Here is a 26,052-nt window from a genome sequence, read left to right as displayed (position 1 = left end):
TATTTTTTCACAAAACCAACTTTAACATTGTTTTTTTTTTTTATAATTGTAATGTCTTCTTTTTACTCTAAAATTCAGTGAATTGTAGTAATGTATTTTTAATACAAACTTAATCAAATAAGACTTATTTCGATTCAATATTTTTATTATTGACTTACATTTTACTAAAACAAAGAATTGTATGTTGAAAATAAAGAATATAATACATAATTGAGTAACAATAATTATTCTTTATTGCTACTATTTGAAGCTGGAACACTATCAGATTGTAACATTTCTATAGAAGTTGATAGTTGCTCTAAGCTTTGGACTAGTTGAGTCATTTTATCTTTTGATGCCGTATTTTCAAAGCAGTCCTCTGTTGGTTTCTCAGCATCTCCATATAAACGAAAATGTAACCTTGCTAAATGTTCTTGCTGGTCTCTTATGTTAATCATTTGTTCCATACTGCAACCAGTACCAAAAGCACTAAGCTTGCCAGTATGAAAATCATCTAACAGTTCCAGCAATGCTTTTTCCATATGCTTCACATCTGGGGTCTCCTTGGGCATATGCTTGGGTCTATTATTGTTAGTCCGCTGAAAATCACGATGCAATCTTCTCTCGTTAACATATGATACCTTAGCAGAATCATTTATACTATTGTTGGTACTTGTGAATGTTTGGGGATTTTTCGATGTATGACTAACCGCACCACTCGATAATTTATTGCTAGTAACTGGGGACGTAGCAGGGTGTGAAACTTTTTGGTCTTCTTCTTCCCCTTCATTCTGCATAAGCTGCTGCGTTTCGTTAGCTTCCTCTAAATCTAAGCTCATGTATGCTAAATTCTTTTGACTGTTTAATATTTTACTATACTACAAAATCTGATTTTACTTTTTATTAAAAACCAAATAATTTAGCTTTAAGGATAAGATTAAAAGCCACTTTTTCAAAATATCAATAACTTTAACAAGCAAAGACTACACAATCACTACATTATTTACATAATACATATAACAACAAATAATGACGTTAAATATCTAAATGTAATGACAATTGACAGTTTCAATAATGTCAGACGGTCGATACGACGGATAATGACCGGAAGTGTAAACCTGCCTAATATTAAAATTATTATTTTTGGTATTTTATTTTGGTTGATATTACTAATGTAAGCCCGTTTTGCTGTATTTGAGTCTCTGTTACTTAAGTAAATGAAAATGAAGCGAATTCATTTTTTTTAAAAAGTACTGAAACGTAGTGATATATATATGTCTGTGTTACTACTTACTATAATTTTCTGAAGGTCCAAATTTTCTTACATATAAAACTATTATTCGAAAAATACCTTTTCCTGAACGACCAGCTAGTGTTACATTTTGCTAAAAATTAGTTTTAAAGGCTCCTTAAATTAGGCTAAAAGACTAACAATTATAATTATGTTTATTACATAAGAATTATTGACATTAAATCCTTAAATATATACAAATATTAATTAAAAATAGTTATTGTATAATTTTGACCACGTGGAATAGTGGCAAGAATGCTAGCAGCATTTACCCGTTAAATCGCAATTCCGATTCTCTGGATAAAAACAAGCCAACCCTCCAGTCACCAGTAAAAGTAATAAGGCGAGGTGTTACACTTTTAATCGTGTTTTAACTTCAGCTTTTTCCGCAGCAGCGCCGGCTATTAACATCGTTTCTCGGATAAGAGATGGGGCCGGCGTGTCAACGCATGTATGCATCCTACATAAGGGACCGTCCTCGTTCCTTTTTTTATTATAGATAAAAGGTAAGCGGACGAGCAAATGGTAAGTGGTCACCACCGCCCATAGATAATGGCTTTGTAAGAAATATTAACCATTCCTTACATCGCCAATGTGCCACCAACTTTGGGAACTAAAATGTTATGTCCTTTGTAGTTACACTGGCTTAAGGCTCAATCACCCTTTAAACCGGAACACAACAATACTGGGTTCTGTTGTTTGGCGATAGAATGATGGTGAGTGGGTGGCGACGGGCTAGCACAAAGCTCTTATATTGTTATTTAACTTCTTCTAGTTTACTTGTTTTTTTTTTTTAATTACATATTTATTCTGTGAATTCACAATCATAGGGCTACTTAGCACGATGCTGCTGTAAACTATTGTTGCCGCCTTTATATTATTTATACAAGCAGTAATATCGTGACTGCCTAGTTTTTGTTTCGACCGATGTAGCACTGTGTGTAAGCAGCCTAAGTTGTAATAATTTTAGATACGACATTTTTTAAATATTAACTGATGTGTTATGACCGAAAATTAAAAAATTGAACGACGTTGATTGATTTCAATTCCATTTCTTTCTTAATTATAGTAGTGCTTGTTAAGTTTATAGAGTCGCTGATTCAAAATAATCAAAAAAACATATATTTTATTTTTATTCATGACATAAATAAAAGTATAATAAGGTGATCTTTAAATTTTCTTGTTATAATATACGTCTTTTTATTTAATACTGCTAACAAAAAAATAACACGGACCAATTACAATTCAATTTATCCGATCGCCTAGCTTTTGGCAACATAACTTTTAGTTGTCAAAATAAAGTTAGAAAACGATCAAGGTAGGCTTGATAATTTTTGTATTATAATATATTACATTATAGTAAGAATAATGTAAAGTTTTTTATTAACTTTAATGAATATACTTTATCAAAAATATATTACTAGTGTAATCTAAATAATATCTTCTTAGACTGTATGAATAGGTCAACCTCCATTGTCCATTTTTTTCTGGCCACATCCTCAATAATTATAGCACATGTTTCGCTTGAGTACCGACAAAAAAAATAATGGTTCATTCTTACAATGCATTTCCCTGAATGCTGTATTTTTTTTTTTAGGTAAACTTCAGCTTGTTAATCGATAATTGGTATCTATCTGGATGATACAGCATTTGCATGTTGGTATTTTGCATGTATTTATTGCGTCGCCAGACTTAATAAGTAGTATCGACGAACAGAATATCCAAGATGACGGCGTCATCATCTCTCGACCCAAAACTCCGAAATCGTATTACGAGATACCTGCATACCGGGAATGAGGTTCCAAAATATTATCCTGGATGTTGGAACTCCCACAAATATTTTGAAACACACAAACTAAAAGCTATTGATGAAGCTTTGGAAAGTGGATCAAATAATGTTGAAGTTGTTGATATCATTCTACAGGTCTGTAAAGTAAAAAGTGATATATTAAAACAAAACAAATTGAAACATAACAGCACTAATTTTGTTTTAGGCTTACAAAGATGGTTGGTGTACTAGGTTTGAGACAATTGCATTTGCTTTGACTAAATGTCTTCTCAATGGGTCTCCAATAGTTAAAGAGGCAACATATAAAGCTGCCTCAGAAATATGTAACACGCCAGAAGAGATGATGTTATTCAATAAATTCACCAGACTCTTACAAACTGGTATGCCCATTTATTGTATCAAACTATAACTGTAAATCTACTATAATGTGAATATTATAATACACATAAATTGTCTAGTAGCCTCTGAATCTTGCACAAAAAAATATAATTGTCAGTTTCTATAGTAAGAAAGTGAAAATTAACCACTTTGATTTGTAAAGAAATTATATTACTTTATTTTTAAAACATATATCATAGTACAAACATTTATTTCACTAGGTAATGGTCGTGGGTGGTGTAAGCATGTCAAAGAATGGTACATTCGTAAAGATCCAATGGAACTAGCAAAGGAAATGACAAGAGTGCGTGCAAGACATGGACGTTCTCACAAAACACTCTTAAAGAAATCTCATGTTAAGATTCCTGAAAATGACCATGGTTAGTTGTATTACTGATAAATATTTGATTAATTGCTGTTTAAGAAAGGATATAATATATCATATCATGCTTTGTATGTTGTTATACCAATTTTTTTTTTAACTTATCAAATTGTTATTACATATTATATTATGTATTTGTTGAAAGTTTAATTATAAGAATCAATTTTTTTTAAGCTCGAGATGCAGTAATCAAGTATGCTATTTTCGGTCTAAAACGAGCTAAGCAAATGTTGGGTAATGTTGAAGGAACAAAAGAGGTTTTTGATTACATTCAGTTAGTTGAGGACATGCGCCACTGTGAAGATCCTGTGGCAGCAGCAGAAATGGCTACCCAGCACCAATTCACTCTTGATCATGTTCCAGGACATCTGCTCACTTCACAAGATGTATGTTATTAAAGAAATTTACTACAGAATGAGTATTGTCTATAGTATTTTTGTATTTATTTCTATAAGAATTAAAAAAAAAATACAAATCTATGGTACTGTTACTTTTTAATAATATAAGATTCAATATTTTTTTTTATAATAAATAGTGGTAGTAGTAGTAAATAATCATATACTCAAAAAATATTACAACATAAGCCTATATGTAGAAATGCTCATCTATGCTATAAGTATAGATAAATAAATTAAATTTTAATCATTTAAAACTTTGTCTAATTTTTAAGGTCTGGAATGCAGTTTTGCCTCAATTTTCCCTGGGAGAGTTACTCAGCAACATTCAACGTATTCACAACATGGGTTTTCTAACAAGTGACTCTACCACCACAGGAATCCTAATCTCACTGCTAAATAATCTGGATGTTATTAAAAAATCGAAAGTTACTCCGATCGAAGTATATATCACTTTATGCAACTACAAAAAAAAGACCAGGTACTTTAAATTTGAATTAAAGATATCTATCTAATTTAAACAATTTTTAAATTCCATGATTGATTTAAGTGACAGTTATATAATTAAAAATGTTTCTTTTGTCATAAGCAATATTAATTTGAATATACTTGTGGAATATATCATCATATTCCACTTGTAAAAGTTCTAATATAACTGTTAAACTTCTACTGCAATTCTCCTGTTACTATTAAACATATTGTTATACACTACTATTAATAATAACATCGACATCAGTGTAATTTTTGTGGGATGGAAATGCACTACGAAAATTAATGAAAATGAAAACAAATTTTAGCTCGTTATAAATTTTGCATTCTCTATATTCTTTCTTATCTTTATATAATGTAAAATGTATTAGTGTTCGTTCACTATATAAAGTTGTAAATATACTATAACTCTTATATTTTTCATAGACCATTGAAATATGAAAAAGCTAAAGTAGCAGTGGAAAAGCAAGCTCGACGTCGCACTCGTCAAATCTTTGATACTAAAACAGAACTCTGGGAGTGGACTGTTACTCGCCGTCATCCTAAAGAAATAAAGCATTGGGGTCAGTACTCATATCTAGTATGATAAAGTCTATTATATTTATTATTTTGTTGCAAATTTGTATTTTGCAATATATTATATAATATAATCAATAATAATAAAAGAATTTAATATTAATAATTTAGGATTCAATTAAGTTCTTACTAATAAAATTATTTTATTTTAGGTATTGATCAACCACCCAATCCTGCTGTTCTGCTTGCACTCAGCAAGCTGATTGATCAGACTTGGTTGCTCACGCCTCCAACTGAAGCCCGCTATCTCATCACTTTGGACATGAGACACCATATGTTCAAAGGTTAATTTATATATAGCTAAAATTATACAAACTAAATGCTACTGTTGGGTTGTTATGTCAAATATTAATGAAGAAATTTTTTATTATGTCTCTAATAATTTATTTTTCTGCCTTAATATAGGTCGTCATTTCTGCAAAAACTATGTGATTCCAAAGAAGGGCAGGAAAACTTCAGCTAAGAGTACACCTGGAGCCGGCGGTGATGCTGATACTGAAAAACCTGAAAGCAAGAAACATTTACTTGCTGAATGTTTCTACAATAAACATGTGACTCCTGGACATGCTGGTGAGTTCATTAGAAAGTCTGGTATTACATGTGTGACATTTAATTAGTGAACCAAATGACAAAACTGTTTGAGAAATAACTCGACACATTTTTTTTTTTAAAGATAAGAAATTTTAAAGTTTTGTATTTGAAACAGGGTAGTGTTCGTAACATAATAAGTGTCATTAATTGTATTCCTAAAAAATCATATTCAGTATCTTCTGTTATATACTAAGACGTTAATTGTTGTTTATGTCATATTAAATCTCGAAGGAAAATAATCAAGATGTTGTTTTTTAACAGCTATAATATTAGCACTTCAATTGCTGAAGCGTGAAAAAAATGTGAAACTGGCAGTCTTCACTGAAGAAGGAATACAGTTGGTCTCCATTGAGCGTAACTTTAGCAACATTGAAGAAGCTGAGTTTGTTTTAAGGGTAAAATTTTGTGTATTAATGAAAATATAATTTTTGTACTTCAAGTAATATAAATGACATACAAAAAATTTAAAAAAATTATTACATATCTGGTTTAATATTGATTACATGGATATGAACTCTTATGTAGGGTCTGAATAATGTTTTACATTAGAATCCAAGAAAATATACAAAAAGTGTATTTTACTATTAGAAATGTTAGAGTATTATACTTTTGTAAAGGTGTATTTGCCAATTATATGATTTTTTTATTTAATAAATGATAGCTAGAATAAGGCAAATATGGAAATTTGCCAAAAAATAATGTTTTTATTTTTTCTTTTGCCAGGTGGTATTTTAATTTGATAAAATTTCCTTACAGACCATACATCTTTTTGATTGATTTTCAGGGTTAGGTATGCTAATAATGGTATATATTCAATGACCATTATTAGTATTAATGAAACTATTAAATATTTAAATGTTAATCATCTAAGTTTAATTTCTTATATATAAATATATATATTATTTATTTTGTTTTTACAGAAAGCAAACTTAGGCCGCGTTCAACTCGACGCACCCATTGAATGGGCGACCAAAAACAATCAGAAGTTCGACGTTTTTATTAATATGGTGGATCGGACCACTCGCTACATGGAACTAGACCTCTCTTCTCGCGGTGGGCGAGGACCGGGAGGGCGATTTGGTCCGCCACCATCTTCAACAAAGGAGATACCAGACCATTGTCCCGTTAGAGCTCTTGAACGTTATCGGGCCAGTAGAGTGCGAGATGCGAAGTACGTTTAATTTCACATAAATAATAAAATATTATAATAATAGGCCATTCGGTGGTAGCGTTTAACAAGGTTGGGGCCGCATCGGTAACCTCGTGGTAAGTCCATGAGGTGGCCCAATCGCGAGGCCACCTACCTGTTATAAAACAAACCACATCGTATCGTAAAAGCACATTAAAAAAAAAAAATAGGTAAATTGAATTTTTTTGAAGGTTTTATGTGTATTATGTAATAAAGTGTAGTCTTAAATCTTAAAAAAAATATGGAATAACATTTCTTTGTTTTTAAAAAATATATATAAAAAAAGATGAGACTTAGAAATCAGCTCCAAATGTATATATTTCTCATTTTTACAATTCTTTGCATTATCTTGTAACTAACCTACCTTTTTTTACATTATAAGAAGTGGAGAAAACTTTATTTGCAACTTCTGTTTTTTTCAGGATGATCGTAGTGTCGTTAGCCTCGCACCGAATAGCGACCACTGACGGCACGCACGAGGGCGTGCTCGACATCGTCGGTGTCGACGAACACGTACCGAAACTTATGGATGCGTTCGTTCTCGGCCAGTTCAAGTAGATCTTGAATTGTTACATTGTCAATTTACATTGGAATTAACTTTTCGGCGACGGTTGTATCTCATGCAATTTAATCGACTTCCTTTTACCCCAGTATTTGAATTGTTTACACCACGATGTGTTCCGAACCCAATTTAAATTTTTTTAAAATGTTATGGAAAAATGTAGTATGTAAAAATGAAATACCAATTGGCTTTACTTTTAATTACAGTCAAAGGTTTGTAATTTTATTTGCTGTAATTTTCAAATTTTGTTAATCGTATCAGGTTCGGTCACTGTAAAAATACAAAGAACTTATTCTTTGGAATGCTTGGAGCTTAATTATTTTTTTTTGTTTAACTTCACAGTAGACAAATCAGTTTGCTTTGAGGTTTATTTATAAATAAGCTGCTACATGCGAATTTCTTATACTACAAAACACTGTGGATATTTTAAAAATCTTAAAGCCTGGACCATTTAAGATTGATAAAAGTTTAGTGTGACTAGGAATGATATTTTTGTATCAGTTCAGGTATTGAACATTATTAGATCTCTGTCTGAACCCCTTTTAGTGGGGAAAGTCTTTGTTAATTATTATGTTTAGTAAGTTGTTCACTTAGATATTTTACTTAAAATGAATCTGTGGTTTAAGACTTTCAACTCAATATTTATCACAATCATTTCTGGTAGTGATATAGAAAATGACTTACTTTTTCTTGTTTTTTTTTTCTTTATATTTATCGTATCGTATATTTATAGGGATGCTTAATAATCAAAGCTTTTATGTATCACATTTATTCGTATTCAATAAGAATAAACACATATTTTGTAGTTATATAATGTGAATCTATCCCTAGGGGGACATATTGGCATTATGGTTTTGTTCTTAAAAGATTTTTCGATATTAACATACCGTCATACAGATTAGTTATTTTAATTATAGGCTTATTTTTTTATAAAGCTTGATTGTAACAGGGTCTTTTTGGTCATTCAAAAAATTGGCACCTGATGCTCACTGTACTCACGGAAATGTGTTCAATGATACAATGATGAGTGATTGCGGTGAGATTAAACGAAATTGCTTTTATGTTTAACTTATAAAAGATTATATTTCAAAAATAAATAACCGCAAGAACGAACGCCAGTACTTTATTAATGTAGTTATTGTGTTTAAAATTTTATTTATTACTGTTTTTAACTGTTTTAAACGGTGGTTAGTGTGGTTGTGCGTTAATCTTTCCTCTTTGCCAAAGTAAAATATGCATTTGTAATTTAAATAAAAAGTACTGGCGACGACGTTTGTTTGTTAACAATATAGATAATAGCATATCTCTCGTATTATAGACTAATCGAAAACTGATACATGCTCATAATATTTTTTATAAGTACATACACGTTTTCGGATCTTTTTCTATTGTAGTGTAATACGGTTATATGTGCGAGTTACTTTTAATTCCCGACGCGATGGGCATGTATCAAATTTCTCATTGTTCGTAGTAATAAGTAAATCCGTATCGATATGTTGGTTACTTTTGTACTGATATGAGCGGACTTCAGAATCTGTGATCACTTGGTACTCTCTCGGGTTTAAGTAATTTTTTTATAACTGATTGTTGAAAAACTTCGAAACCTAAAACTCGAAATTGCTAGGTATACGCTTTTTTATTACGTATGTTATTTTTGTTGTGGAATGTTATAGATAACCAATTAATTAGTATTATATAATTGACAAACACACTATTTATTTATCAAGCTGTTAAAAACTATGTTTCAATGTTATGAGTGACTTGAGTTTTATTGGTTTAAAAAGACATCGAACGCGTTTTTGTTTTCCGATGATATGATTCCCTAATCATTTTTATTGCTTGTCACTTAATTGAAACTTATTTATTTCAAAGCTTGTATTTCAAAAATAGCATTCTGTGATCAATGATGCCTTGGCAACTCCAGACCTTAGTGATATAGTAGCCTAAAGGCTGGCTTTTCTTTTGGAGTCAAACGAATTAAAAGAAAAAAGAAGAAAACGGCCGATTTTAGGTAATATTTAGACAAAGCAAAAAACTATAAATTTTAAAATAACCATAATATGTCTTGTTTCCTTTTCATAAAGGTTGATCCTATTACAATATTTTTGTATGATTTCTATGAGAAAAGAATATATAAATGTTGGTAGAGGAACCATATTTCATTTAAATTGAAAATTGAAATAATCAATTTAATAAAAAAAACAATATTTAAAAAACAAAAAAATTAAATTCACCCTTGTGACGTCAATAGTCTAAATTTAAAGCTGAATCTGCGAAGCGCTGCTACTTATATAAAAATATTATAATATTAAAACCGAGTCGTGCTGCAACTTCTGTTATAAGTTTTATGTATATTGGCTTTGTATTTATTTCAGGTAAGCATAACAAAAAAACGTCTCATTGATTAGTATCGATAATCAATTTTGTGACAACAAAATATATACTTTTCTCTATGAAATAAGGAGAATCATTCGTTCCGTCCCATTTGGAAATGTCTCATTTCAAATTACATTAGTCCTAAGTTCAGAATATTATTTGTTTAACCAGTCACAGCGGCATATCAATGGCACCTTAAACTAAGAATAACAAAAATGTAGATAGCATTTAAAAAATGTACTTGCATAATTGTTTTCGAGTTTAATAAACATCTAAATTCAAATGTTGTTTTTTTTTAATGTTTAATGATATTATTGACAAGTACTCTTTGATTACATATTTGTATAACCCTATATACTTTTTATTCTTATTATTTTATCCTTTCTAAATCTTTATGAAATAGCCAATGACAATTGACTAGCCTTGGTCCAGTTTCGACCTCGATTACATTAAAGCCTTATTATATTATAGGAATAAAAAGTATTATGCTCAAATATATAATAAATAATAGTCAATAATAATAACTTCAGTAGATACAGTGACTACGATGGCGAGTTAGAGTGGCGATAGCTAATGGCAAGGCATACGTTTGGCCAGCGCTGCCAGGGCTGCCAGTGGAGCCAAAATATTTAATACGGCATTGACGTTTGAAACGAAAGGCAATAACAACTACTATGTTATATATTTTCTTTATTAATAATCTTTTGTATTTTTACAACTCTGTTATATAATTTCCGACCCGTTCCTATCGCGACATCCCACTTTTCTTTTTTGTTACCAAGGCTGCCATCGGCAAAAGAGATCTTGCATGAATTAGCCAATGACGTTGAGAATTAATGTCGTTCGGGTATTCAATTCCACTCACTGTATAATCGGATGTGACGTCACTAATAGTCACGGGCGGGCTTGGCGGGCAGTTCTAGCACTAACTGTCGTGGCATAGCTTTCGCTTGGCTTTGGTTTTGGCTGTGCTTGGTTCGACTCCGTTCGGCTTAGCATATAGCGTAGCGTTACAGACTACCTTTTAGAATTAAACTATATTATATAAAGCAAGAAAGTATTGTTGTCGTAAGTTACAGACAATTTTTTTTTAATTTGTCTTGTTTTTGTCGTTCAATTTATGTAAACAGTATATTACGGATGACCTTTTTTTGCTACAGTCAATAAACTTCTAACATTGGTTCGTAGCATTTATTTGATATTTTTTATTCAATTACAAGATAATCTATTGTAGAGACTTGATACACAAGATGACTAAATTATACACATTCTGACAACCTCCGTCTTCCTCGCATCACTTCTTCTATTGCTTTCTTACGCTTTCGTCTGTTAAAGCGTGTAAAATCTCGCTGAGTAAAAACCTTCATCATCCTATAAACGGCACGAAATTATGATTAAAATTTAATAAGCGCAATATTTTGCACACTTATTTATTTTAAGTCACTGAACACAAACCTTTTAACAATAATTCACCTTGAAAATGAAATTTGCGATAATTATTATATTTGTGCTCAACGAACGAGTCAAAATACATAGGTAAACGAAATTTCAAAAAGTGGTATGGGCTTTTCGGAACTGTACCAGTTTGCCGATCTAGCTGTCTTCAAAGGTTTTGCTAACTACATACGGAGGTTCTAAACAAGGCCTTTCAGGCTGCAGCCCCGGTCTCCATGAATATAAAGTGCTCTATCAAAAACAAAATAGACAGAGTTGCTTGAGGAAGTGTTCCGGTTCCAAGTAGAAGCCAGGGCGATTGGCAACTGTCCAGGGTACACGGAGTTAAGACGAATCGGGGCTCTTGTCCAGCGTGCCCTGACAACTTAACAGGTAGGAATTGAATGAATGACCATTATTTTTTCTTTTTGGGCGCGGACAGTAAGTTCGATATCGGCACGACTTGTAATTTGTTAAAAGTGTTCGTTGTGTTTTATTTTGGATTTTTACGCTCAACTGAGTAACTAGTTTACTTCAATATATATGATTTGATGAATTATTTAAGATAAATTGGATGTTAGAACTATTTTTGGTTAGTTAATAAATTGTATTAAGTATTTTAAATTCTTATTTTTTTCTTATTTCACTTCTGTTCGCTAAATATAGATTCATTGTTGTCAGCCAATCTTCTTCCACTGATGGATAGGCCTCTTCCAAGGTTATTAGAATGCAAAGCTTATTAAAATGGTCATACCTTTGGCTGTCACAATGACAAATCATAACATTTGGTATTTGATTTTGACGTCTTATTTCGACGATTGATGATTGAAAGATAGCTAAAAGGATTCGTCTAAATAACTCTTTGAAAACCATAATATATAACAAAATGATGGGCGACGTAGATAAATGGATAGAGATAGCAAAAAGATGTAAATACTTACCAGAAGATGATCTCCGTGAACTGTGTAATATAGTTTGTGACTTGTTACTTGAGGAGCCGAATGTTCAACCGGTACAAACACCTGTAACCGTTTGCGGAGACATCCATGGTCAGGTAATAAAAGTTTTTAATAGCTATTATTGGACAATTTTTTATGACATTTTATTAATTTCGAAAAATTATATATTATAACCAAAACAAGTTCTTTGTCAAAGTTCATTTAAATCTGTTCAATAAATTTGCAATTCGAATGCTGGAAAATTAATTATTTTAAGAACCCAGATACTATTCAGTTATAAAAAAATATTAATTGTTACATCCCTAATTTTCTTTAAAACTAGATTTAAATAATTATTCAACTGAAAAGGGATATAGTATTCAAACAAGAATGATATTCAATATTTCAGTTTTATGATTTAGAAGAGCTCTTTCATATAGGAGGTCAAGTTCCAGATACAAAATATATTTTTATGGGAGATTATGTTGATCGAGGTTATTATAGTCTTGAAACACTAACCCTTCTTATGGCACTTAAAGCCAGGTATCCAGACAGGTGAGAAATTCTTATATTACTACATAAAATAAATATGTATACAAAATTTTTGTTTTATCAACATAACAATGCAGATTCAAAAAGTTGTTTAAAAAAATAATATTATTCACTATATTTATATTTCTAACATAACATAAATCTTTCAGGATAATATTATTGAGAGGAAATCATGAAACCTGTCAAATCACTAAGGTTTATGGATTTTATGATGAATGCCTTAATAAGTATGGTAATGCAAATGCTTGGAAGGATTGTTGTAGAGTTTTTGATTTGCTTACAGTTGCAGCGGTGAGTCTTAACATCTATCTATGTTAATACTAATAAATAAGCCAGCTTTAATACTAACTAATAAATTAGTAGTTTCATATTCATTCTTCTTTTATCACAGCATAATTAGGGTAGATATTAATCTCCTTACAAATTCATAACTATTATTGGTTATGATTTTTTTAAAATTATAAGATAAAAAGCAGCACAACCAAATAGTAAATTTTAAACAGCCAAAAGTTTTTAAATGTACTAATTTTGTTGTGTTATTGTATTAAAACCTTGGTTACAGTTAATAGATGAAACAGTATTATGCGTCCATGGGGGACTGTCTCCAAAAATATCAATGTTAGACCAAATAAGATGTATTGATAGAAATCAACAGATACCACATAAAGGTGCCTTTTGTGACTTACTATGGTCTGATCCAGCTGATGTTAAGATGTGGTAAGTCAATTTATTCTTAGATAGATAAATAGAAGTTAATTTTTTGTATACTTTGTTTTTAAAAATTTTATATCTACTACAAAGTAGTGGTAGGTGGTAGGGCTAGTATAGCTTTTTAAAAAATTCTACAAATTAATCTTTTCCTTAATTTGTATTTATAATTCATAATATATGTATGTTTACCTCTATTTTTTGTTTTAACTTAAAATATGAATGTATAATGTATATATATCATATATGTAAATATTACTACACCATTTCTTTATTTACAGGTCTGTCAGTCCTAGGGGAGCTGGATGGTTATTTGGTAGCTTTGTCACAGAGCTTTTTATGAACTACAATAACTTAAGTCTGATATGTCGAGCACACCAACTCGTTAATGAAGGTATAATTTGTTTTAAATCAAATTTATGATTGAAATGTAGGTATGCCTTGTGAAAACTGTAATAGACATTCCTTTACACCATTACCTATAGTAACCAAGCTCTAATGCCTGCAACCACACTCACCCAATCTTCAAACCAAGTAATGGTGTTTGATACCAATAAATGAATAAATAGGGGTACTTGTCCCGGTGGACTTTCAGTAAGACTTACCAGCAGTAAAAGCTGATTTCTATGACTTTCGCTGTATTTTAATTATAATAAATTAATAATGTAATATAATTTTGTATTGCAGGTTACAAATATATGTTTGATGAAAGGTTAGTTACAGTTTGGTCAGCGCCTAACTATTGTTATCGTTGCGGGAATGAAGCATCTATATTGGAATTTAAAACAGTCAATGATAGAAACCCTAAGATCTTTCAAGCAGTACCAGATAGTGAAAGAGAAGTTCCACCTCAGCATACTACACCATATTTTCTGTAGTCTATTCATGCTCAATGTGATATAAATATTTCATGATAATATCATAAATTTTGTATATTAAAATGTTGTACATTGTATTTTGTTTTATAATTTTTCCCTTACTTTCAGTGAAATGCAGGTACAAGATTAATATGTTATACTAAGATTATTTTTAGGATAAAAGTTTATTCAAAATCTTCTAACTGAAAACTATTGTATAAATTAAAAGAAATCACTTTCCTTTTGATGTACTGTTGTTGTAGTATACTGAGTTTTCGAATGCTTCATAGTCTAGAGGTACATTATAAGGCTGCAGATACCTATGACAGACAGGTGAACAGATTTTCTATCAAAAACTGTGGCTGAAAACAATCAGGACAACATCATCTTACCTAGTAATAATATGAAATAAAAACAACTTCCCAAATATTTATTTATTTTGTGAAAAAGTTATGAGAATTTGTTGATCTAACATACAGTTAAATTTTATTAGCAGTGGTTGTAGGTAGAACCCTGAATTTATATTTTTGACTGAAGTTTGAATTAATGTATATATCCAATACTGATGTTGACTAAAATGGTGTATATAGTATTAATCCCTATTGTAATCAAATGTATAATCGAAGTAGGATTGATCAAAACTCTGTACACGCACATAACCATCTTCACCACCAGATGCAAAACTCTTGCCATCTGGATGGAATGCCAAACTGTTGATGGGTCCAAAATGACCTTTGACACGCCCAAACTCTTCTTCAAAAACAAGATGGAAGAAGCGAGCATCGAATTTTCCTTGTCGGGTGGATGTAGTTGTTACTTCCATAGCATCTTGACCTCCACCAAGAACAACATGGTCAAGGATGGGACTGAGTGCAGCTGAATTAACAGGACGCTCAGTTTTGTATTCTTTGAGGAGTTCGAGAGAATTTGTGTCAAAAAGCTTAGCCGTTTGATCCTTTGAAGCAGTAATAAACATTGTACCATCACGTGAGAGCTGCATGTCATTTATTTGATGTGTATGTTCCTTAACTGAATGCACTTTCTTGCCAGTCTGAAAATATTTAAATATTCATAATGATGAGTTAACAATTCTAAAATAATATTAAATAATTGATAGCTCTTTTGTTTAAAATATACATACTCTTAAATCCCACTGAATGAGATCACCGGCTTCATGGCCAGTTATGATGGTTTCGTCCGAACAACCCCAAACAAATGATGTTACTTTTGAATCTGTTATTTCCCACTTTAATATTGGATCTTGGGTTGAAAGTGAGTCATCAATAGTCCTTGTGTCAACTATAAAGACCTAAAATTAAGTTAGATTAACCAATTAGTAAAAATAGCAAAGAAAAAATATATATTTTTTATCCAAAGCGTTTTCAATCATATATTGAAAATAACCATGAGATCAATGTAGCTAAGAAACATTGACATACTTCACAAGGATGACCCATAGCCTTGTCAGTGGTATATGCAGCTTGGTTAGCACTGAAGCTAAAATTGCAGGTTCTCACAGAAGAGTTTGTTTTTATTGTAGCTATGTTTTTGCCAGTCTCAAGATCCCATAATCTGCAATAATCAAAATATTATAGACCTACATTTCTTTCAATAATATTTTTTAAGCAGCTTTATTTAATTAATTATCCTACGTATGTACAACCAGATTTCTTACGAAAGTAGTGAAATATTTAAATACAATAATAAACATTTTTACCTCGTCGAACTGTCACCACCACCAGTGACTAGGTTAATCGATTGCCAATCAACATCCAAACACCAAACAACGCCACCATGACCATTGAAAGTGCCAAGGCGCTCCCCATTTAGAGACCACCAAACATTAGGTTTTGAGTCTTTAGCAGCGGAGAATAACAAATCTCCTTCCCGATTGTATTTAATTTGAGTGATGGCACGCTCGTGCCCTTGTAACATAAGAGGTTTCTGCAAAATACATAATATTCGTTGATATATCGTGTTTTTCACATAGGGTGTGGCTTGTAAGAAAAAAGTTAAAATTTAAATTCCAAGCAAATAGGAAAATACTTACCATGTTTATTTATTGTATGAAAAATTTTCAAATATCAAGAAAAACTGTACTGGTGCATGTGGCGATACCGCTTTCTGATTGATGAAGGGGCAAAACCAAAACTGACACATGTCACGCAGTTTTTGACATTAGCGCAACGTTCAAAGACTTGCTACAAGGATTTGCCTTAAAAAGTATTTTATTTATTTTTTATATTTATTAATATAAGTCGCTTATAAAATTAGCTACAAAAAGAAATAACTACGTAAGCTTAGCAATAAATATTTCTATTTTCCTTTTCTCAAATGGATGGATGAAAAGTTTATGGGTTACGTACTAGATGGCGTTAAAGACATTTTAACATTTTGCAAATATTTTCTTTGTTAGATTCTTTGAACTTTCTACAAAATATTTGATAACAACCTATTTCTTATTTGTACAACTAACTTTAATTGAATATAAATTGCAGTGACAATAAAAAAATTAATGATAATAACATTAATTTAAAATTGCTTTAAATACGTCATATTTTATGCTTCTTTTCTGTAAAGTTGCCATTAAATATGTAATAAATAATTTAATGAACTTTAACTTATGTTTTTAATGAATCGAAGTATTGTTTTGGGTATTGTTGTCAATATTTTTTTGTTATTGTAATGGAATTCATTACTATAGGAATCCTGGGGACGGACTTTTCGCCTCATCGGAATAAAATGTTCTCATGAGTAAATAGTTATCCAAATTTCGAAATAGAAAGTGGGAGCAAGGTCTTGTGAGTATGGTGGGTGATAGAGTTTCCTGCGATATCCCTAGTAGTGACTTAATATGCAATTTTTTATTGATGATAAGTGGTCTCCTCCACCCATAGAAAAGTGTACTGCAATATTAACCATCAATCACTACGACAACGCGCCAGCTTTGGTAACAAAATTTTATATCTTTTGTGCCTATAGTTACACTGGCTAACTCACCCTGAAAATCGGAACAAACCAATGTACTGTAAAAAAAAAGAAAGCAAACTCCTGCTGAGTTTATTTAGCTGGTTTTTCATTTCTTCTCAGGTTTGATGTGTTTCTTTCCGAACCAGTAGCAGATTTTTATGTTAACAGCCATATTGATGAACAGTACCTTCCAGGAATCAGCAATTTCAAAGATTGAAACCTACTTAAATATTTGTAGCTTTTAATTGCCACGTAATTTTGATGACTCCATATATACCTTCCCAATCGGTTTCTTGTATATTTACATACCAGAATTATTTGGTGATAGTTTGTTGTATAAAATAAATAGACTTTTTTATTTCACATACATTTTATTCTCTTAAGTTATTAACCATTGATTTCCAAGAGTACAACTAAAAAACAAATTAAAGTACAAACACGTTATGCATCGCTAACTAAACACAACTGTAGGTAACTTCTCTTGGCAAACCAGTTCATCCATTGACTAACATAACACCCGGCGCACCACTCGAACGAGACGTAAAAACCGATACAAACATCAGAATAAGTATTAACAGTCATTGTATCCTAACTTGGTCGAAAATGTATAACAACAGCCTTAATCCGTCGAGAACAGTACATCAATCATCAACTAATGTGATTGGCTACGTGTGAACATAGAACCCTAATTTATTGTTATAGTTAAGAATACGCTAGTACTGAAAGCGATAAGTCTTAATATTGAGCGAACCCAACTATTTAATATTATGTGTGTTGACGTAGCCAGTTGTGATCAGTATCGGACTATCGTTTTGAGTAACTTTGAGGCAAATTCTAAAAAAATAACCGGAACTAAACTTAAAATCATCAGTAAATAGCGATTAACAGTTGATTTTCTCATAATTTGCGATCGATCGATCGATCAAGCTCAAAGGAATAAGTGAAATAGTCGTGTAAACTACGATAATCGTAAGTACATATAGTATGGGTGGATCTACTAGATCGGAATTTTAAAAAAAGAACGGGCTACGTCAATATGTATTTTGTGAAATGCAGCACACTCGACCACTCTGAACTCTTTAAAAAAATGTCTACCTAAACGTTTAGAACTTCAGGCACTTTCTGTGAGACTGCGTGGTGATAATGTGGCATTTGTTTTATTACTCGGAAAACTTAGTGAAAAATACGTTTTAAAATAAAATTAGATAGACAAGGGAAACGTGTTTGTGAACTCGTAACAAAAACGAATAATTTATATTTGGATAAAACATATAACTTGAAGGATAGATATCTAATATATATATATATGTATATATTTATATACTTAGAGTTCAAATATCCATCTGTGACACGTAATTACATACAACAAACACTTGTCAACGTTTCCAAATATATATTTTCTTACTGCTTTATACTCGATTTATTAACTATTTTAATTACAAAGTCTAATGTACACAAGTCAACCCTCCTTTTATCCGAAGTACATGAAACGCTAGTTTTTACACAACAAATCTTACATTAATAATGTGAAAATATTTCCTCACAATATCTTAGATGTAATAATTATCGTCTTATGGACTGTAAAGAAAGTGTGAAATGCATTAAGTTCTTGTTAAACCCTTAGAAATATATTAACACCATAATCATTATTACTATTACATATCAGTCAAAATATTTTCGCAATATTATACATAAGTGGTCGACTTTTGAATTACTCATATTGATGTTACGTGAATATTTTTTTCATTTATGATATTAGTATAGGTTTGTTATTTATTTTATTGGAACGGCCATTATGTCAATATAAAGTTACAAGTAATTCTCAAGTCGAGTCCACTCCTAGTCCGGGCTGCCAGAACATTGAGACCAAGAACTATTCTTATATCAAATCAGTACATAATCAGAAATAACTGTTTGAGACACATTGCTCATTTATCGTCTACCAACAACAAGCGATACGAAATACGTGATATTACCGAAAAGCAATTGGAAATTTCATTAGAGACCAGCTTTTTAAATTAGGAGAGCAACGAAAAGCGAATGGCTATTTCACATGTAGTTAATTTTATATACAAATAATTGTATAGCCTCCGTGGGCTTTTCGTGTACTATTCTAATTAGGTACTCGCCAGTAATGCGCCAATTTCATTATAGTTATTCCCTAACAATACTATCCTTTGTACAACGCCAATAACATTCTTAATATCTAAATTTCCTTTGATACTCTGCCGTTAGTTTTTGCCTTAACAATAAACTACGCTATTAACAAAATAAGTGTCAATATTACTTACATACATTACCTTTAATATTAGTAGAACGATGCACTAATCGCGATCATAGTTACAATAACGATTCTCGTCATACACAATTAAAAATCTATAAAGGCATCTTTACCTCAGACTTTAGATTTACACCGTCGTGTTGATGGTGTTCATATCGACTAATTATAATTTAAGTTAGATATAAACGAATAAATAAATATATTATGTAATTTAACCAAATTGTCAATATATATGACGTAGGAGCCAGACGCGAACGCTGAGAAACTTAGAACGCATGATTTCAATTTGAATTTCGTACGTTTTCTTTTTTAATAAACTATCACTGTTCAATTATCACAATTAACTAATAATTTCACGAATGTCACTAACTTAAAACATATATGTATAACAAAATTACTTTAAGAATCTATTTAGGCATTTGATGGCAGTGTTTTAACCGGTTGTATTGAAACTAATTTATACAATTTATAAAAAAAATTATAGACTAACTTAACTAATGGTAACACGATGAGGAACGGACACGTGTCGCTCAATCAGGTAACAGGATTATCTAATTATAAAATATTTTCAATAATGCTCGTTTCATTCTACATATGTTTGCTCAACTACGGACGTGGGTGTTAGCTTGGTAGTATTGTATAATGTATGTATCGGATCTGTGACGTATCGTACACTGTTTAAGTCCGTTTCAATAAAAATAAAATGCAAAGGGTAGAAAAAAGTAAGTAATTTTCATAAGAATGTATATATTATTTTAAACTACGTGTTGTAATACTTTTAACCGCTTAACAATATGTGTGTTCTCTGTATTGAAAAAATAGACAAGAATTATGAATATATACATACATATCACAAGCTTTACCCTTCAGATGTATAACGTAAGTCACTGGAGATAACTGTACAGTATAATATGTATATAATTTAATTAAAGTGTGAATAATTTATATCGAAATAAGAATAGGAAGAAATGCTTTCCATTTTTCATGGTTTAATAAGTTTTGGGACCTAATGTGGTGAAAATGTTAAGTATAGTCTGCTGACGTCGATCTTTATAGATCTAAGGCATGAATAATTATTACCTAGAACCTAAGTCCTTAGAACGAACTTTTTGGTTGTAATTACTTAATTTTTTAATTTGACGTTTATCGCCTTTCCTAATCTAATGGTAACTGTTCACCGTTGTTGGAACGTTTATAATAATAACATTAACGAGTAAGGGATTGTACACACGTATCGATAAGTAGCCGCGTCTGAATCGTCACAGTGTATTATTATTTAATTTTCATTAATAATTTATTTGTTGTTGTGATGAAAATAAAATAAAAGGTAATAATTGAACTATTTAAGAAGATCTGATAAAAATATTCGATAGCAGTAAATTAAGTTATAACATTAAAATTGACAGTATAGAATCGCTATATATAGTTTATCGTTATCAATACAAATTTATTTTTAATAATTATACAAATCAAAAATTTATCGTGTATCTAATATCAATAAAAATATCTAAAAAAGTTCTTTAACATCAAACATGTAGAATCCATCTGAAAAATATATTTTGCGTTAAATCGACGGCTAGAACTCGCATCGTGTATACATTCCATAATACGATTGCTATCAAAGATAATAGCTAATAACATTAAAATAGGCAGTGATTACTGACAGTGAAGTTAATCAGTTTATTACTTATAAATTATGGCTATCAAAATTTATTACTATTTATGACTAATTACGTGTATGATCGATAAATGTGGTTACAAAATGTACTTGTCAGGTGTGATAGTGAAGCTGCGTTTGAATTATTTGGTCAAGACCAGAGTCAGACTTATAATATTAATAGAAAAGTTGAAATCGCTTAAATTCTTAAGAATTCTTTCTAGGAATGCTCCATATTGAATATCCGGAAAATGATTGTATTGTCGTGGCACAGATTTTTGATACGCCTTAGAGCAATCTTGGGTAAGTTGCGAATGGTTTGGTCGCAGACCCTTTGTCTAAGTCCTACTTATCTGATAATTTAGAATCAGTGAAATGGTATAAAAAATATTTGCCACATTCCTAGAGAATTAACATATAACGGCCACGCAGTCTTCGAAAATTTTTGCAACGAATGTCATGTGATATTCAAATAGTATGAATGATAATGGATCTTAAAGAATTCTGATACCGATAAAATTAATACTTATAAGTGCCTTGACAGTTATTAAGATCTAGTGTAATGATGATATCATGCAGACGTCTGATGAAGTTAATGGTATTGAGCATAAATTACACTTGAACACATCAAAGGAAGCAAAGTATAATACGATAAGTAAATCTTCGAACCGTCTTTGCCTAAGCGAAACAGCGGCGGACGATTCAACAACTTACTCGGTCGCCATCAGCACGTCACGGCTCGACAATGCCTACCGGTCACTTATATCTAGTTAGACCAGAGTAAAGTAAGAGTTAGAACGAGATTATATGCATAAGTGATTTGCGAAATATAGGCAATAAAAATGCATAAGTTGTGACTACGGAGACGAGCGCGAAGCCGCGCTTCATTACTTTTGCGTAAAAACGTTACAGATTTATACAAGCAGTCTTGGTAAACACTGAGAGTAGGTACTTAGTGCTACTTAATTACGAACAAGTCATATAAAATAAAATTAGAAAATTTCCGATATTACACACCCGGCGAGACAACCGGTTTAAATCTAGATATAAAATGCAAACTAAAACAGCAATATTTCATTTACAAGAAACAATTATGTCTATAAACAACGACCTTAACTACGAAACTATGTTAAGTTACAATCTATATGTACAGAAATAATATATTATGCGATTCTTCGACTGACGTATTTAAATAGTAACATAATTATATATTTACTCTATTTAACACTAAGTAGTATACACTACCACGTATAAAACACGCATCCGAGTCCCTGGTACTTAAATAATATCTATATTTTATGATAAATCAGTCTGTCAATTGGGACGTTTTAATTCCTCTACTAAACAATAAGCCAATACACACATCGATTCAACAAAGGTATAATACCGCACTATCCACACTCACTCAGTTCAATGTTTAGCGAATATAAGGAGTCCACGCACTGTGGTGGCTCCGTCTCGATCCGAAGATGATCCGAGCCGTGTTTATTGTCGGTGTCCGGTCGAGTAGGAACGTTCTGCTGACTCTGGAGTGAACACAGGTCGGTTATGTGACGAGGGTGCAGGGCTGGCGGGGATGGCGCGGGCGCGGGACGGGGGTCTGCCGCTCGTACATCGAGAACTAGACGCCCTGCTGCGCCATATACTATCTGATCTCAGCCGAGTTTAGCACGAACGGTACGTAGAACATTTTACTTTCTAGTAGCAGGTTTGCCGCCGCTTGTATCTGAAAGTGTGAATAATGAGTCAGTATAATTTGAAGATGCTTATAGAAAGTAGTGCTTTTGTACAGATTTTATAATTATCAAAATCATATTAAAGTTGTTTATTTTAGAAAAAAATATTTTTATCAGTAGAAATACCTCGGGTATCCGAGCGAAAAGCTCCTGAAGTCTGCCAGGATGGTGGGGTGCAGCGTGTTCTAAGTAACTGCGCAATACTTGCACGTACCTATCCTGAATACTTTCCAACTCCACTTCTGCAAAGATAAATCTCATTAAACCTGTCATATGATAGATTTATAGACTTAAACTTGATTTAATAGCTTGCAATTTCCAATGGATTAAGATTTATTTATAGTGGACGTCTGTAACCTTCTTTTTAGTTAGTCTACTCGACGCAAGATGGCGTTAAAAGGCGGCGTCGAGCAATGCCATCGAGCGCGCGGTGCGGTGGTGACGTCACGCGCTCAGTAGGTCACTCCGATAGCGGGGCAACGACCGCGGCTAGCCGTTGACCTCCGCTCGAGCGAGCCCGCGTCCTCACCCGCTACTGCCGTCTCGCTCACACGCGCTTCACGATATTGTACGTATTACGCGTAGCGTTCATTCCTGTTATAAGTAGCTTAGCGTTCTCGGTCAATATTGCACTTATTTTATTATTAATTAAATGCGAATTTTATATTTTACAGATGGTTGATATAAGTAAAGTACATTATTTTGAGTTGACATTCGTTAATAAAGTATACATATATATTTTAATGGAAATGCAATATAAGCATTGAGTACTTCCTTATTATGTTTTAAGGTTTTATAAATTGACATAATTATCTCAGTATTTTAAAAGACATTAAGAATGTCGTTAATCAGTTATTGAATCGCTATACGTAAATCAATTAGCATAATACATTTACGTGCAATCACGTGTCCAGGTTACGTAAGAGTAAGCGAGACGGGTTAGCGACTAATCTAAGTTTTTTAGCCTCAAGCGCGCGGCAAAAGAGAAAGTTCGCTTCCGCCTGGCTTTTCGCTGAGAGTGAAATGCTGTCCCGTTTCAACTGACGTAACGCGACTATTATACAGATTGTGCTGTTGCTCTCCGTTGCGATAAATCACTTTGAATACTTAACCATAAACATGTTTCAACATATTTATGGTCTTTTCTATTATAATATTTGTTAACGTTGACATTATTTTTATTCAGCAACATAACAAACTTGTAGTGATAGGAGTTACATTTTATTAAGAAGAACACTGTCACTGATTGAATGTACGTAATTAATATTAAAATCTCATTTACAATCCGTTGTATTGCCCAACTTACAAGAGCGCTTATTGTTCACACAGAGCTACGCACACATGCACGCGCGACCGCGGAACCGTTGCGCAAGCGCTTTCCATTTCACCGTAGCGAGAACTTACTGTACCTCTTGCTATAGATATCTCACTTGCAACGCTACTTTCGTTCTTATATGTGTTCTATCATGCGTGTATTGTGTTAACGATGAGACATTAACCTTAAGGCTAAATATAATTTTTGAGATTATTGTTATTCTATCTGAATCTTGTTTAATCTCTATAAAGTTTAAACATAAATAAAGATAAACTCAAAGGCATGAATCGAATTAATCGTTTTAAATACAAGAATTCATATTATTACATAATTATGAATGGATGAAAGAAGTACATTTTTATTTACAATATTATAGTTTTATGTTACTTTACAGAACTTATTCTACAGAACGTTATTCTACAGAACCTTGATATCCTTTAAATAAAATTTTATAAAGGTTAAAATACTTTACAATTTATCTCATAGCTATTAATAAAAAAAGACTTTCTAATAAAAATGTGCAAACAATGGAATTGTTATATATTTATTTCAAAAGGTAACGCGTAGAACTATGTTTCGTTTCATAAACATTGTACTCGTAATTATAACGCGCGGTGAAAATAATTTTCGAACGTAGAGTGCGTGCGGGTGACCTAGTTACAGCATCGATAACGCAGATGGCGTATTTTCCAGCACTAGCTACGGACAAGTTTAAATACGGCTGAACTTTAAACGCTCTATTTCGCTATATCATTGTGTTATTCTAACTTTAAAAAATATCGATGAATTATAAAGTCGTATAAGACAACACTATTACCATGTTTTTTTATTTATGTTAAAATGTTATTCATCTTCAATATTGTATTATATTTATGTAAATAAATGATACTGAAAATATATTGTATGATCTTATAACATTCTTGGTATTTATCTAAACGGAACTAAATTTGATTCGATTGTGGAATAGCGGCCTAGTGAAGGGCGTTGGTAATCAATAAATTTTATAGCGAATTTAACACTCAATTTAAATTAATTATTTGACATACCATATCGAATTTAGCACGCTACTATACAAGGGTCCTATGTAACTTCAGCCAACACGAGTATTGAAATATTGAATTGATCCGAATGATCACTCACGAGAGATCATTTTATTTAACACAAGTGTGTCTAGCGCTTTATAATATTGTATTTGTAAAGTGAAATTCTGAACGTGTTGTCTCGATGTTTCAAATCGATTTTGCAAGCGTCTCGTATTGCAACTGGGTTATATGTACCATAAATCATAATAATATTAACGAGCGCACTTTGAGCCTCCATTTTGGTGTCTCAGAATTGACACTACAATTGGCTCATAATATTTATAGCAATTATTATATATAGTATTTTATCGAATGAAGCCCTTTACTTATAATTTAAATAACTTACATCGAAACGGAAACTCGTATAATTAAACGATTTATTATTAGAATTATTTGATAACTTGATAATTGAACAGTGTGATGATAAATTCATTGGCGTTGTCGGAAAATGATTGTATTTGTACATGAATAGTAAATTGCAGAGCCTGGCTTACATAATTACAAGTTGCAGCTGACCCACATAAT

The 26,052-nt window shown here is 31.6% G+C and overlaps 5 protein-coding genes across 12 annotated transcripts in view; 2 read left to right on the top strand and 3 right to left on the bottom strand.

Annotated features, from left to right (window-relative positions):
• Nucleotides 1-210: 210 nt before the first annotated feature.
• On the bottom strand, nt 211-975 carry LOC113392516 (coiled-coil domain-containing protein 28A). The gene has a single exon (XM_026628998.2). It carries the CDS (start codon nt 816-818, stop codon nt 225-227), a length of 594 nt encoding a protein of 197 aa, XP_026484783.1. The 5' UTR covers nt 819-975; the 3' UTR covers nt 211-224.
• Nucleotides 976-2,530: 1,555 nt separating this feature from the next.
• On the top strand, nt 2,531-9,734 carry LOC113392241 (uncharacterized). The gene is made up of 12 exons (XM_026628563.2): nt 2,531-2,588; nt 2,868-3,194; nt 3,265-3,439; nt 3,659-3,817; nt 3,994-4,205; nt 4,490-4,695; nt 5,130-5,266; nt 5,432-5,563; nt 5,685-5,849; nt 6,132-6,265; nt 6,791-7,041; nt 7,482-9,734. Exons 2-12 carry the CDS (start codon nt 2,997-2,999, stop codon nt 7,615-7,617), a joined length of 1,905 nt encoding a protein of 634 aa, XP_026484348.1. The 5' UTR covers nt 2,531-2,588; nt 2,868-2,996; the 3' UTR covers nt 7,618-9,734.
• A 2,447-nt stretch (nt 9,735-12,181) lies between these two features.
• LOC113392243 (serine/threonine-protein phosphatase 6 catalytic subunit) lies at nt 12,182-14,584 on the top strand. The gene is made up of 6 exons (XM_026628564.2): nt 12,182-12,485; nt 12,779-12,924; nt 13,071-13,212; nt 13,484-13,638; nt 13,911-14,023; nt 14,317-14,584. Exons 1-6 carry the CDS (start codon nt 12,318-12,320, stop codon nt 14,505-14,507), a joined length of 915 nt encoding a protein of 304 aa, XP_026484349.1. The 5' UTR covers nt 12,182-12,317; the 3' UTR covers nt 14,508-14,584.
• Nucleotides 14,585-14,905: 321 nt separating this feature from the next.
• LOC113392416 (eukaryotic translation initiation factor 3 subunit I) lies at nt 14,906-16,670 on the bottom strand. Its single transcript, XM_026628844.2, has 5 exons — nt 16,537-16,670; nt 16,204-16,430; nt 15,926-16,058; nt 15,628-15,795; nt 14,906-15,537 (listed from the first exon to the last, which is right to left on the bottom strand). Exons 1-5 carry the CDS (start codon nt 16,537-16,539, stop codon nt 15,079-15,081), a joined length of 990 nt encoding a protein of 329 aa, XP_026484629.1. The 5' UTR covers nt 16,540-16,670; the 3' UTR covers nt 14,906-15,078.
• A 1,137-nt stretch (nt 16,671-17,807) lies between these two features.
• The window catches only part of Hr4 (Hormone receptor 4), an 84,742-nt gene continuing 76,497 nt past the window's right edge, over nt 17,808-26,052 (bottom strand). For all 8 annotated transcript variants that reach the window (XM_026628774.2, XM_064220851.1, XM_026628772.2 and 5 more), the window contains 2 exons: nt 23,257-23,372; nt 17,808-23,120 (listed from right to left, as the gene is read on the bottom strand). In XM_026628774.2, the coding sequence (XP_026484559.1) occupies nt 23,040-23,120; nt 23,257-23,372 (197 nt within the window). In that variant the 3' untranslated portion in view covers nt 17,808-23,039. The remainder of the gene's footprint in view (nt 23,121-23,256; nt 23,373-26,052) is intronic.

This window comes from Vanessa tameamea, chromosome 5 (genome assembly GCF_037043105.1).
Source record: "Vanessa tameamea isolate UH-Manoa-2023 chromosome 5, ilVanTame1 primary haplotype, whole genome shotgun sequence".
Lineage (NCBI taxonomy): Eukaryota > Metazoa > Arthropoda > Insecta > Lepidoptera > Nymphalidae > Vanessa > Vanessa tameamea.
This window is presented reverse-complemented; position numbering and strand designations above follow the sequence as displayed.

Coding starts and splice junctions, on each gene's coding strand:
- LOC113392516 (XM_026628998.2), bottom strand. CDS start 818: ATGAGCTTAGATTTAGAGGAAGCTAACGAAACGCAGCAGCTTATGCAG.
- LOC113392241 (XM_026628563.2), top strand. CDS start 2,997: ATGACGGCGTCATCATCTCTCGACCCAAAACTCCGAAATCGTATTACG. Junction 5,564..5,684: donor GAGACACCATATGTTCAAAG/GTTAATTTATAT, acceptor GCCTTAATATAG/GTCGTCATTTCTGCAAAAAC. Junction 7,042..7,481: donor AGTAGAGTGCGAGATGCGAA/GTACGTTTAATT, acceptor TGTTTTTTTCAG/GATGATCGTAGTGTCGTTAG.
- LOC113392243 (XM_026628564.2), top strand. CDS start 12,318: ATGATGGGCGACGTAGATAAATGGATAGAGATAGCAAAAAGATGTAAA. Junction 13,213..13,483: donor ATTTGCTTACAGTTGCAGCG/GTGAGTCTTAAC, acceptor CCTTGGTTACAG/TTAATAGATGAAACAGTATT. Junction 14,024..14,316: donor ACACCAACTCGTTAATGAAG/GTATAATTTGTT, acceptor TTTGTATTGCAG/GTTACAAATATATGTTTGAT.
- LOC113392416 (XM_026628844.2), bottom strand. Junction 15,796..15,925: donor CTATGGGTCATCCTTGTGAA/GTATGTCAATGT, acceptor ACTTAATTTTAG/GTCTTTATAGTTGACACAAG. Junction 15,538..15,627: donor TCATTCAGTGGGATTTAAGA/GTATGTATATTT, acceptor AAATATTTTCAG/ACTGGCAAGAAAGTGCATTC.